This window comes from Schistocerca americana, chromosome 3 (genome assembly GCF_021461395.2).
Source record: "Schistocerca americana isolate TAMUIC-IGC-003095 chromosome 3, iqSchAmer2.1, whole genome shotgun sequence".
NCBI lineage: Eukaryota > Metazoa > Arthropoda > Insecta > Orthoptera > Acrididae > Schistocerca > Schistocerca americana.
The window spans coordinates 272,086,497-272,100,787 of NC_060121.1; the positions used below are offsets into that span (position 1 = coordinate 272,086,497).

The 14,291-nt window shown below is 42.0% G+C and overlaps 1 protein-coding gene across 1 annotated transcript in view; it reads left to right on the top strand.

The window, feature by feature from the left end:
• The window catches only part of LOC124606674 (reticulon-4-interacting protein 1 homolog, mitochondrial), a 90,288-nt gene that overhangs the window by 56,760 nt on the left and 19,237 nt on the right, over positions 1 to 14,291 (top strand). Inside the window, exon 3 of the mRNA XM_047138688.1 lies at positions 6,472 to 6,669. Within this exon, the coding sequence (XP_046994644.1) occupies positions 6,472 to 6,669 (198 nt within the window). The remainder of the gene's footprint in view (positions 1 to 6,471; positions 6,670 to 14,291) is intronic.

The following is a 14,291-nucleotide window of genomic DNA, read 5'->3' on the forward strand; positions in this document are numbered from 1 at the left end:
TGACATTCATTTAGCAAAATTATTGATGAGTTTCTGATACATATTTTACCACGCCTCAAGAATGATGTTTTCCTGTTCTTCCACAGCCGGTAATTTTCTGGCCAACATGGCATACATCTTCCAAGTGGCTGCTTACGATATTTAATAGAATTCAAGTCTTGGCAGCAAAGCGGATATGGTAATTAACTGAAGCTGTCACCTTGTTGCTTATCAGCCACCTACTGAAGATTATGAGGAGGATTGTGTCCTTTCATAAAGGAATCTCCAGCAATCAGCATACTACCAAACAAATATTCATATTAGACTGGTCATATTTGTTTGATACATCAAAGAAATCTTTCAGGCAGCATGTAAGTCTGTAAATCAAATACCTCAGTGTTGGTACGAGGGTTGACTGAAAAGTAATGCCTCCCCTTTTCTAACTCTTCAACATTTGGCAGCATTGGTATGCGGCAGGTTCTGGCTTGTTCCGTAGCCTCATCTCTACATCTCCACTTGGCGGGAAGCCTTAACATTGAACCATTGTTTTGTTACAGTGTAAAGTATGGAATGCTGCTCAGACGATCGGTCAGTGCGATTGAAGCAACGTGCAGTCATTGAATTCTTGACAGCAGGAGTTGTCACCCCAAAGGGGATTCATCAGAGAATGAAAGCAGTTTATGGTGATTGTGTGGATGTGAGTACTGTGTGTCATTGGTCGAGTAAGCTTAAAGTTGTTGAGGCGGCAACATCTGACTTGCGTGACAAACAAAGAGCTGGATGTCCATGACAGCAATTACTCAGTTTCAAAAGCAAAATGTTGACAGGTTGATTCACGACAATTGTCATATCATTCAGATAAAAATTGCAAACACAATCGGCATTTCATAAGAATGTGTTTGCCACATTATCGCTTTGCTTGGCTATCGAAAGATCTGTGCACAATGGATGCCCTGGATGCTGACTCCTGAAATGAAAGCGCGCAGGCTTGAAATTTGCCAGAAACTCCTCTCTCGTTATGAGAATGAAGGTGATGCCTTTCTCCATTCAATTGTGACAGGAGATGAAATGTGGGTACTCCATTATGATCCGGCGACAAAATGTCAGTCTATGAAATATTGACACAAAGACTTGGCCCAAAAAAAGAAATTCAAGACGCAACCCTCAGCTGGAAAAATCATGGCCACAGTGTTCTGGGATGCAGATGGTGTATCCATGTTGATTTCCTTGATCGTAGAACAACAATAAATTCAAAGCGATACATCACAACACTGCGAACTCAGAAACAACGACTAACAAGGATCCAAAAGGAAAAGGGAAATGTTTTCCTGCAGCATGACAATGCCAAACCACACACTTCACATGCCACCACAGCAGAACTTCAGAGACTGAATCTCACCACCATACTGCACCTTCCATGCAGTCCGGATTTAGCAACATCTGACATCTGACTTCCATCCGTTCCCAAAAATGAAAGACGATCTGCGTGGACATCATTATGCTTCTGATGAAGACGTTGAGATAGCTGTGAGACTATGGTTGCGGAAACAGAGTGTTGACTTCTTCTGTGACGGCTTCACAAAACTTGTTCATCATTGGCAGAAATATATCCAATTTTGCTGGTGATTATGTGGAAAAGTGAATGTTAGCAGTTAAAGATCACATTCTAAGGATTATTTCTGTGTTTGATGTATTAAAATATTCCCACCCAAACCCACTTAACGAAAGTGGAGGCATTACTTTCCATTCAACCCTCATACCTGCACTTGCTGTTGTTCCTATTAATAGTGGAATGTTTTGGGTACATTTTATCACATTCCTCACACCATGCAGATGTAAATTAATTTATTTTCCAAATTATTAGTTCTCAAAAGTTGACATGGTGAGACTGGTGCCATGAAGAAATATAGATAAATTCTGTTACACACAATAATTCTCACAGTGGATCTTCGTGGCAGATTAAAGCTGTGTGCTGGACAGAGTCTCAGTTTGTCACCCACTTTTAATCTGCCAGGAAGTTTCATATCAGCACACCCTCTGCTGCAGAGTGAAAGTTTCATTTTGAAATTCTTATGGTGTCAACTTCAAGCTAGAGTACAATTCATTAGTATATAATTGTTGCTATGGTCTTCAGTCTGAAGACTGGTTTGATGCAGCTCTCCAAAGCACTCTATACTGTACAAGCTGCAACCTACATCCATTTGAACCTGCTTTGTGTATTCATCTCTTGGTCTCCCTCCACAATTTTCACCCCCTGCCCCCCCCCCCCCCCCCCTCTCCCTTCCCGTCACATCCCTTTAACTCTAAACTGATGAGTCCTTTATTTCCGACAATGTTTTCTACCAACCATTCCCTTCCTTAAGTCAAAGTGTGCCAATTGTGTTACCTTCTCATTAGTTATGCAGTCTAATTGTCTAATCTTCAGCAGTCTACTGTAGCACCACATTTCAAAAACTTCTATTCTGTTCTTGTCTGAACAGTTTTATCATCCACATTTCACTTCCGTGCAAGGCTACACTCCAGAAAAATACCTTCAGAAAATACTTCCTATCATTTAAGATTATATTCAATGTAAAGAAATTTCTCTTCTTCAGAAATGATTCTATGGCAGTTGTGTGTACATTTTCTGTCTTCTTCATTTCACCCATTGTCAGTACGCGTGTCTCACTCCCTTCTCAACCACCGCTTCTCTTTCATGTCCTTAGAGCCTTATTACTACTGTCTGGTTTCTGTGCAACTTGTAAATAACTCTACACTATCTATATTTTATCCCTGCTACCTTCAGATGTTCCAAAAGCGTACTCCATTTAACATTGTCAAAAGCTTTCTCCAAATCTCCAAATGCTATAAAAGTAGGTTTGCATTTTCGTAACTTGTCTTCTAAGATAAATAATGAAATGTCGTGTGGCTAGGACCTCTCGTCAGGTAGACTGGTCGCCCGGTGCAAGTCTTTTGAGTTGACACTACTTTGACAACTTGCATGTCGATGGGGATGAGAGGAGAAAATCTCTGACCCAGCCAGGAATCGAACCCGGGCCCCTTTGTCCAGCATTCTGCCGCGCTGACCACTCAGCTATTGAGGCAGATGTCTTGTAAGATAAGTCATAGGACCAGTATTGTCTCGTATACCGCTAGTTTTTACTGGAGCACAAACTGTTCTTCCCTGAGCCTGGCTTATTCCTGTTTTCCCATTATTCTGTAAAGTATTCATGTCAGCATTTTGCAACATCGACTTATTAAGCAGATAGTTCAGTAATATTCATACCTTTAGACACCTTCTTTCTTTGGAATTGGAATTATTATTGTATTCTTCTTGAAGTCTGAGGGTATTTCTCCTGTCTTGTACACCTTGCACACCCAATAAAATAGTTTAGTCATGGCTAGCTGTTCCAAGGATATCAGTAGTTCTGAGGGAATGTCATCTCCTCCAGAGACCTTGTTTCAACTTAAGTCTTTCAGTGCTCTATCAAATTCTTCTCGCAGTATTATATTTCTTATCTCGTCATCATCTCCTTCCTCTTCCCTTTTTATAATATTGCCATCACGTTCATTTCCTTTGTGTAGCCACTCTATATTCCTTCCACCTTTCAGCTTTCCCTTCTTTGCTTAGTGCTGGTTTTTCATCTGAGCTGTTGATATTCATATAGCTGCTTCTCTTTCCCCCAAAGGCCTCTTTAATTTACCTATAGGCAGTATCTATTATTCCCCAATATTTAATGTGTACACTGAGCAAGCAGTAAAGGACACCAAAGAAAAATTTGGAGAATGAATTAAAATTTTGGGAGAAGAAATAAAAACTTTGAGCTTTGCCTATGGCATTGTGATTCTGTCAGAGACAGGAAAGGACTTGGAAGTGTGATTGAATAGAATGGACAGTGTCTTGAAAGGAGGAGGTAAGATGAACATTAACAAAAGCAAAACAATAGTGATCTACTGTAGCTGAATTAAGTCAGGTGAAGAGGGATTTAGATTAAGAAATAGGAAACTAAAATAGTTTTGCTATTTGGCCAGTAAAGTAATTGATGATGGCTGGGGTAGAGAGAAATGCAATTATAGGCAGTTGATGTTGATACTGTGTGTCCTGTAGCTATTTGCAAAATGAACTTTGGAATAATGTTACAGGAATGTTGTGTTGCTGTCCATTGTGATCATAGTTTGTCTAAAAGTGACAGGATGCATGCTCTGAGCTGCAAAAAGCAAAAACAAATGCAGTGCAGGAATAGAATATTGTGTAGATGCTGAAGAAATATAAAATCATAAAGTTTACAACAATATTCTTATAAATGTGTGTTATTGTCTAGCAAGGAGAGGTCCTACCTGGTGCTGGGGTCTACTTTTTGAAACTATCTGTATAGTGATGAAGGATAAGGTCCCTGCAATGATTCACCTTGTTTATGAGTAATTAACGAAAAAATTTCCATATTTATATTCTCTGTAGTTTTAATAAGGAATGCCATACATACTGGTTGCGTAGCATAGTGGTTAACATACAATCCTCATGTTCAAAGGATTATGGGTTCGAATCTTGTTAGGTGCTTTAAAATTTTTTTATTTGTAATTTGGTATCAAAATGACATTCATCAATATTTTTATTCAATTAATTTTTTCAACTTTTTCATTTCTGTTCCTCTGTCATGTCATTTTAATCAATGTATTAATTTTTCCACTTGATCTCATTTTTCCTCCTCTCTTTTTTTTTTGCACTTGGAATTTTTGTGCATGTGAATTTAATTATTTTGTTTGTTTCTCATAATATTTGAACATTTGAAAATGCTACTCTGTCAGTTAAAAAACAAAACATGAAATAATCTATTTATATTGACTGTGCAATGGTGTCAAAAATATATTTTTCATTGGTGTACGAAAAGTAAATTTTTTTGGGCAGTAATCATTGTACAGATATTTCAAACAGGAATTCTTACTACACTATAGACAAAATATCACAGATGGAGATTTAATTGAAAAAAGGGAATTATAAGTGAAGTGAAATTGAGCAAAATGAGCAGTACAAATAAGGAATGCAATAACAAGGATGAAAATATAGGATGATGAAAGGGAAGAAATAAGATCAAAGTTAATACATAAAATCAAAGTTAATACATAAAAATAATTAAAATCACATGCCTAAAGATTCCCAGTGGAAAAAGAATGAGGGGAAGAAAAATGAGAGCAAATTTAAAAGTTTATACATGTAAACCAATTAATAGAATTAAAATAATTATCAAAGTCATTTTGATAAAGATTTACAAATAAAAAAAAAATTCAAAGCACCTGATGAGATTCCAACCCACAACCTTTTGCATTTGAGAACTGTACATTAACCATTGTGCTACACAACCAGTCTGCATAACATTCTTCATTAAAGCTGTAGAGCGTTGTGCAAAATTCCGAAATTTTTTTGTCAATTGCTTGTACCCAAGGGCCCATCAAGGTGAATGGTTGAGGGGTGTTATACCTGGGACCTTAATTTAATCATTGCATAGATGGTTTCAAAAAGTCATCCCCACCAAGGGGGATGTCTCCTTGTAAGCGTATAGTGTAAATGTAAATGGTTTCAATCTTACTGATGATTCTTCAGAGTAAGTGTAGTGAAACACATTGCAAAATTTGAAAAATTATATTCAAAGATGATGTGACTTACCATACGAAAGCGCTGGCAGGTCGATAGAAACACAAACAGACACATACATACACACAAAATTCTAACTTTCGCAACCAATGGTTGCTTCGTCAGGAAAGAGGGAAGGAGAGGGAAAGACGAAAGGATGTGGGTTTTAAGGGAGAGGGTAAGGAGTCATTCCAATCCCGGGAGCGGAGAGACTTACCTTAGGGGAAAAAAAGGACAGGTATACACTCGCGCGCACACACACACACACACACACACACACACACACACACACATATCCATCCGCACATACACAGACACAAGCAGACATTTGTAAAGGCAAAGAGTTTGGGCAGATCTCTGCCCCCTTTCCCCCTAAGGTAAGTCTTTCCGCTCCCGGGATTGGAATGACTCCTTACCCTCTCCCTTAAAACCCACATCCTTTCGTCTTTCCCTCTCCTTCCCTCTTTCCTGACGAAGCAACCATTGGTTGGGAAAGATAGAATTTTGTGTGTATGTATGTGTCTGTTTGTGTTTCTATCGACCTGCCAGCGCTTTCATATGGTAAGTCACATCATCTTTGTTTTTAAATATATTTTTCCTGCGTGGAATGTTTCCCTATTATATTCATATCAAAAAATTATATTCAACTGCACATGAGACAGACATGGAGATTAATGGTACTAAATTTTGTTCACCCTGATCTGCTGAGCATAGATGTAGTGAATCTGCCCATGTTCTTGAACTTCATAAAGAATATAGCTGTCTTATGCCTTGTGTAGAGTTTTATAGAGTTTTCATTGTGAAAATTTAGCATCAGACTTTTAGCATAACAGCTAGGTCAGTTTCTTTCTTGTGCTGTATGCTGTTTCTTTCTGGATTTTTAGGTGCAGAGGAAACCAAAAAATCTGAACCGTGTTGAGGCAGCGTCATTATTATATACTGGTGTAACTGCATGGTCAGCTCTCAAGATATCAGGAGACTTGTTTCTTTTACCTGCACATGGGAGGAGGGTTTTAGTTCTGGGAGGCTCAGGTGGTGTTGGCACTGTAGCTGTGCAACTGTTAAAAGCATGGGGCACACAGGTAACTATGATTACATATTTTAATAATGCTTTATGTCTTACAATAATATGTTGTTATAGCTACAGTTGCTTTTGTTTTTGGATCATCATTATGCTACTTTTCTGAATACTATAGTAATGGCTATAAGTTATTGGAAAATCTTCAAAACTATGAGAAAGCATGTCATTATTCACTAAAAGCACTCTGATACAGATTTTTGTCAGCTTATTCTACCATATTACATGATAGTGAATTTACATTGAATACCAGTACTTAAGTTACCATTATGCTGCGAGACTCAATATTTCATATTTATGAGCAAATCAAAAGACAAAAATGGAAGACTAATGAAGAGAAAAACATGTAAGTGGAGGAGGATGTACAGTACATTTAAATATATCAACGAAAAAATTAGTTGTTGACTATAAGCAGTTTTCGACAATATAATGTAATTGGATAGATAAAAAATCTACCCACCATGTCGCGGAAGGAGAACACGTTTATTAAAAATATTGTATGCATGCTTTCAGAGCCATTGGATCCTTCTTCTGATAGAAGAGTTGAAGGGAAAGGAAGAGGGATGAAAAAAAGGACTGGAGAGATTTAGGACAAGGGTTAGAGTTTGGAAAAGTCAGAATCCCGGTTGGGGGAGACTTGCCAGATGGGATGAGAAGGAAAGACTGATTGTTGGGGACTACACAGGATGAGATTTGAAAACCTGAGAGCTTAAAGGTGGAATATAGGGTAATATGCAAGACAGAGATTACTGCCAAAACATGACCACAAGTTAATAAGGATGAAAAGCTAAGGCATTTATGTGATAGAGGTGGGGCAGGGACAGCAAAAAATAGAGAGGTCAGAAAATGAAAGATGCAGGAAACTAAAATGGAATGAAGAAAGGAATAGTTATGTGAAGAAATGCTGAGACGGAAGAAATTAATGTGAACAAAACATTTCCAACGCCAATCCTGACCCTGAACCCTGCCTTGAACAGTTCTGACCTAAAGTCCAACTTGATCCACCACCAACCACTACCTCAAAATCATCCCTTCCAAGCCTTCCTCACATCCAGCATTGCTTCACAACCCTTCCTCAGATCTGTACAACATGACTCTAATCTGTCCTCTGCAGAACTTCATTCCCTAAAAGCTGGTAACTCCATCATTATCTGCCCAGCAGACAAGGGATCTATCTCTGCAAGTGATAGGTGGGAGTATCTAAGTGAAGGTCTTCCCCAGTTGTCTGACACTTTTACAGACAGCATCTACCATCAAGATCCCATCCCTGTGATACAAACTGACTTGCAATCCCTCCTTAAAACCTCAGGCGCCTCACAAGGACAAACACCTCAATCTATAGAACTTCATACCCCACCCAAACAACGCACCCCCACCTTTTACCTTATTGCTAAGATCCAGAAACGCAATCGTCACGACGTCCTGTAGCTGCCGGCTTTGAAGCACCCACCAAATGTATATCTGCCTTAGTTGAGGAACACCTGAAAACTATAGTAGGAAGACTTCCCTCCTATGTTAAAGACATCAACCATTCCTTAGATCGTCTGAAATCCATGCCCATCTCATTCACAACACACACTTTGTTGTCACCATTGAGGCACCTCCCTCTTCCCCCAGGGGCTCGCCACTCTGTGGCGGGTTCGTGCTTGGGTACCATGGGCCCCCAGCCTTTCCCTTTCTGTGTTGCATGTCTATCGTCTTGCTATTCTTTTTCCTCTCTTTTGGGGAACGTGTCTGGGATGTTTTTGGGAATGTGTTCTGCATTTTCAGTAGCAGACATCAGAACAATCTCTCCACTGTTTTTCATTCCTTCTTCACTTTTTTTGTTCCCCTTCTCCTATTCTTCCTCCACTTCAGTGTTCGAGGTTCCTCTTCCTCCCTGTGTGCTCCTGAAGCCCGGGCCATGTGTCTGTCACGTAACAGTTGGCTGGCTAATGCATAATTCCCAACCCTGGGGTGAGAGGTAGAGTTCACATGTACCCCTTGGTACAGGCTAGGCCCAGGGAGGGGTGATTGCCTGAGCTGCTACCTTCTCAAATTGCTGATTGGTCCCTCTGTCAGGTGTTATGGAGATGTGAACAATCATCTAAGGCAGGTGCACCCCCTTCTACCCCCCCACCCCCAGTTGGAAGGAGCACACCATCGGAGATGCTGGAAATCATGGGAAATTTTCTCGCAGTGAGCCAATCATCTTCACAGTCAATGTCTACTAAACATAAACGGAATGAAGCTCATGATTCAAAGACTACCCCAGCTGCACTACTGTTCTTTGGGTTTTATGTACTAAAGACAGTCAGTCCTTTGCCACGGTAAATCCATTTATTGTTCAGATAGGTGTTGATGCAATTACCGGCCCTGTGAAATCCTTCTCTCATTTACACAATAGCACTTTGCTTTTGGAGACTACTTCTGAAACTCAAGCACAACAACTACTTGCAGCTTTGCTCCTCCATGGCTATCCTATCCATGTCAAGGTCCATCAGATGCTGAATTCTTCCCATGGTGTTATTTACACTAGGCTGCTTGAGGCTCTGTACAAAGCAGAAATCCAAGTGTACCTTTCTGATCAGGGTGTCATTGCAATCCATTGGGAGATTAAAAAGGTAGATGCATCCTTAGTGCCCACACACACTCTTTTTCTCACTTTTGAAAGAGTAGTGCTTCTGTCAAAGATCAGAGCAGGCTATGAAGTTATCACAGTCTGACCATACATTCCAAACCTGATGAGCTACTAGCAGGGTCATCATTACAACCACACTCGAATGCCCTGTCAACACCTGGCCAAATGTGTAACCTGTGGTAGGGATACTCACGGGGGCTGTTGTCCACCTCCTACTCTCTGCTGTATCAATTGCAATGGCTATCATGTAGCCTCCTCCCAAGATTGTCCCTTGTATCTCAATGAGTGGGCTGTCCAGAAACTCTGGGTGAAGGAAAAAGTGCCTTACCCAGTTGCTCGCAAGTTGTTTTGTAGTCAAAAACCCTGTTTTCTACCATCCAGCACTTACAGTATTGTTCTTGCTGCATCCCACACCATGGAGGAAATGGCCATGCAGACATGCGAATTCAAATTCAACACTGCGGTTGTAATGATTGCAATCCCGTTTCCTCTACCAACTGTGCAACAAGCCACCAAACTTTCGCCTCGTGGGACACAGTCATCTGCTGCACACTTCGCAGGCCGGAAAGGTCAGAAGGAATACTCCCACAAAGACTTTTTATGTCCCTCCAGCCGACAAATGTCGGAGTTTTCCTCTGGCAACTAGAAAGACTCTAAGAAATCAAAGAAAGGCAAACGGTCCTCTCCTTCGCCGAGTCGGAGATCCTCTCTGATGGTGTCGCCATGTGATACCCTCACCCAGCTGAACTCTGTGTCACCAGTGCACATCTCCAACTGTTTTTCTGCCCTTGACTCTGCAGACCAACAGAGGGGGAATGCCAATGCCTCTGCAAACCTCGTGGAGCAGGCTCTTCAAGCCTCTGCGCCCCTTCAGCAGTGAGTCTTTGAAGGCTGGCACTCGGCAAACACTGAGGTGACACCCCTTCATTTTTTCCCTCCTCCCCCCTCCTTGTCTTGACTCTCATCCAATGGAGAGTTTATGTCCTTAGATCCAACAAAGAGAACTTACACGTGCTTGTGGAATCAGTGTCTGCTTGTTTTCTGCCTTCAGGAAACAAAATTGCGTCCTGATGACCGGTTTGAGCTCTCGCATTTCTTTCCAGTCCACTTTGACCTTTCCCCCAAGGACAGCATTCCATCTCATGGGGCAGTTGTGCTGCTCTTCCAGGATGGTTCATAGTCAAACCACCTCACTGACTACCCAGGTTCAAGCTGCTGCAGTCTGCATTTTCCTTCCTCACTTCACCTTTTGCCTTTGTACTGTTTACATCCCTCCATCATTCAGTGTCATCAGGGCAGACATCCTCCATCTTATTGGGCAACTCCCTCACCTCTTTCTGCTGCTCAGTGATGCACACCATCTCCTTTGGGGCTCTCCCAGAACCTGTCTGAGAGGTGCCCTCTTGGCTGACCTCAGCATGAGAGCGCCCACGTTCCTTTCAGACTCCACGTACACCTGTTCCAATTTGGACCTCTCCTTCTGTGTTGCCCAGCTTGCCCATTGTCTTGAGTGGTCTGTTCTGTCTGACACATACTCGAGTGACCATTTCCCATGTGCTATCCATTTGCTGACTCCTACCCCACCTATGTGCACACCCAAATGACAGCTTTCTAAGGCTGACTGGAGGCTTTCCTCCTCACTGGTGACTTTCAACAAACAACTTTTCCCTAGTTGTGATAACCAGGTAGAAGATCTTACAAACATTATTCTTACCACTGCTGAACATTCCATTCCTCACACTTCCTCTTTACCATGCTGTGTCCCGGTCCCTTGGTGGGCTGAGGCAAGCCGTGAAGCAATTTGCGTGCAGAGACGTGCTCTCCACATTTTTAACCATCATCCTATGATAGCAAATTGCATTTGTTATGTTGTGTGCTTAGTGTTGTGGTGATATTCAGGATAGCAAAAAATCTAGCTGGATTTCATTTACTACTTCTTTTAACAATTATACTCCCTCTTCCATTATGTGGCTCTCTGGGACCAAGGTCTATCCCCAAATTTCCAGCTTGACCATAAAACAGATGATGTCTTTTTGCCACCGCCATTTGTTAAGTGATGCTCCCCCACCACTTTGTGCTCACTGCCCTCAACTTTTGACGGTTTGCCATTTCCTGATGGAATGCCCTGTTTTTAACCATTTAAGTTCTAGTTACATTTGCCATCTGAGTTATGAGCCATTTTAATGAATGGCACATGGGCTGTTGACCGCATTTTGCTTTTTATCTGTCGTAGCAATATGATGAAGGACATTTAATCTTTAGTTCAGGACCTCCACTTCTCTATGACATATTTTGTGGACCTTTCTCCAAGTCCCTGTTTTGAGCTATCTTTCCTCCCATCAATTGGGCTTAACATGTAGTCGTTCTTAACTTATTTTTTTGTCTTTGTGTTCTATGGTTATACAAGGGCTCACATGACCCTAGTTGTTTTTGTCCTTTATAACGAAACAAGCAAGCACACCCCTCCCTCTATACCAACATCCCCTATATACATGCTGTGTCTGCTGCTGAACATTTCCTCAGTCAGCACCCACCTGATTCTAAACTTGTGACATCCTTCCTGCTCACCTTAATCAATTTTATACTTCCCAGCAATTACTTCACCTTTGTGGGGGCAAACATATGTTTAAACAGATCAGGGGTATGGCCATGGGAACCAGGATGGCTCCTTCCTATGCAAACCTTTCCACGGGTCGCTTGGAGAGGACTTTCCTGGGGTCCATAAGCCTTGAGCCCCTCATTTGGTTTGGATACATTGACAACATCTTTGCCATATGGACTCATGGTGAGGCTGACCCGTTAAAATTCATGGAATCTGTAAACACATGCTCCCACCCAATTAAATTTCACATGATTGTGTTCCAAGTCCCATGCCACTTTCCTTTGTGTTGATATCATCCTCACCAAAGGCAAGCTGCACATTTCGGCACACGTTAAACATACTAACAAATAGCAGTACTTGGATTTTGACAGTTGCCATCAGTTTCATGTCAAACATTCCCTTCCATATAGCCTTGGCATTCAAAGCGAAGATATTTGTTCCGATTCAGACTTTTGATGGTAATACACCATCACTCTCACCTCAGCCTTCATTGGATGGAATTACCTCATCAGCCTAGTTCAAAAGCAGATTTCCCAGGCCATCATATCCAATCATGGTGCCGCTCATCTCTCCAAAAATCCTGACCCTAGTCTTGAATGTATTAATAAGCTACTTCGACAACGCCATGACTACTGCTATCTCCAACACATTACTACTGCTGTCTCCAACGTCTTGGTCCGCTATCTTGTGGAAATTTTGAGCTCCACCCAGTATCACCACACTTTCTTCCATCGTAAACTAGTGGAGGAGGGTTGGATGATACCCTTCTCTTCTCATAATCGTGATTGCTACAATGCCACCTTTACTATGAGGAAGCTAGATCATGCTCTCACCTCATTCTGGTCTAGACCATGCTTTCACCTCATTCCGGTCCTCCACCCCAGGGCCAGACAATGTTCACATTCAGATGTTGCAAAACCTTTCTCTTGCAGGCAAACACTATTTCCTTCATACCTACGATTGGATCTGGGCAGAGGGCACGTTTTCCAGATGCTGGTGTAAAGCCACTGTCATATCCATACCTAAGCCCTGTAAGGACAAACATCTTCCTTCTAGTTATTGCCCCCATTCTTGTCAGCACTGTGATTGCAAGGTTAATGTAAAATATGATTCATGCTTGGCTTAAGTCTCGTAATTTACAAACTGCTGTACAGTGTGGATTTCAAGCCTGCAGTTCTGCAGTTCACCATCTCATCACTTTGTCAACCCATGTCATGAATGGTTTTCTGTGGAACTACCAGATTGTGGCTGTGTTTTTTGATTTAGAGAAAGTGTAGGGCACCTGCTGGAGGACTGGTATCCTCCGTACTCTCTTTGTGGGGCTTCCATGGCTGCATGCCCTATTTCCTTCAGGAATTTTTAAAAGACCAAGTTTTCAAGGTACGTGTGGTTTCTGCCTTGTTAGACACATTTATCCAGGAAAATGGTGAGCCTCAGGGTTCCGTCCTGAGCGTTGTACTGTTTGCTGTCGCCATTAACTCTGTTATGGCCTGTCTCCTACTGGGTATCTCTGGCTCCCTTTTTGTTGACAATTTTGTCATCTATTGCATTTCTCCAAGGACTTGTCTCCTTCAGTGGCATCTTCAGTGTTGTTTTGATGGTCTTCACTTGTGGAGCATTGGCTATGGCTTTCGCTTTTCCACTGACAAAACTGTTTCTATGAATTTGTGGTGGTACAATTGGTTTCTTTCACTGTCTTCACATCTTGGGGCTGTTGCTCTTCTCTTCGCTCTGAAACTATGAAATTCCTGGGGCTCATACTTGATATGAAATCTTCTTGGTCCTCCCATGTCTCACCTGGCTGCCTGCTGTACGCGGTCCCTCATTGTCCTACGTGTCCTCAGTGGTACTTCCCGGAGAGCAGATCAGACCACTCTCCTCCATTTGCATCGGTCCCTTGTCCATTCGAAACTGGACTGTGATGTTTCGTTTATGCATCTGCATGTCTGTCCCTCTTACGTAGTGTCAGTACTATCCACCATCGTGACATCTGTTTGCTACTGGCACCTTTTACTGTAGCCCAGTTGAGAATCTGTATGCAGAAGCCCCTGAACTACTGCTGTCATACCACCGTGATTTCCTCCTCAGCAAGATATGTATGCCGTTTGTCTGCCACGCTCGGCCACCCATCCTCTGCCTCCTCTTTTGATGACTCCTTCGATTGCCAGTATGGGGTATGTCCCTCTTCTCTGTTACGACCTGGAGTTCATTATCGGCTATTGCTCCAGCAGCGTAACTTCACACAACCTGCCACTTTCCCAGTGGGTGTGAGCCCTTCACCACTTTGGCTTAGTGCGACAGCCCGTGTTCACCTCGGCTTTCATTCGTTTCGTAAGGACACTGCTGCAACCGTGCTCTATTGCCGCAAGTTTCTCGATCTTCGCACGGATCTTCACGATAGCAC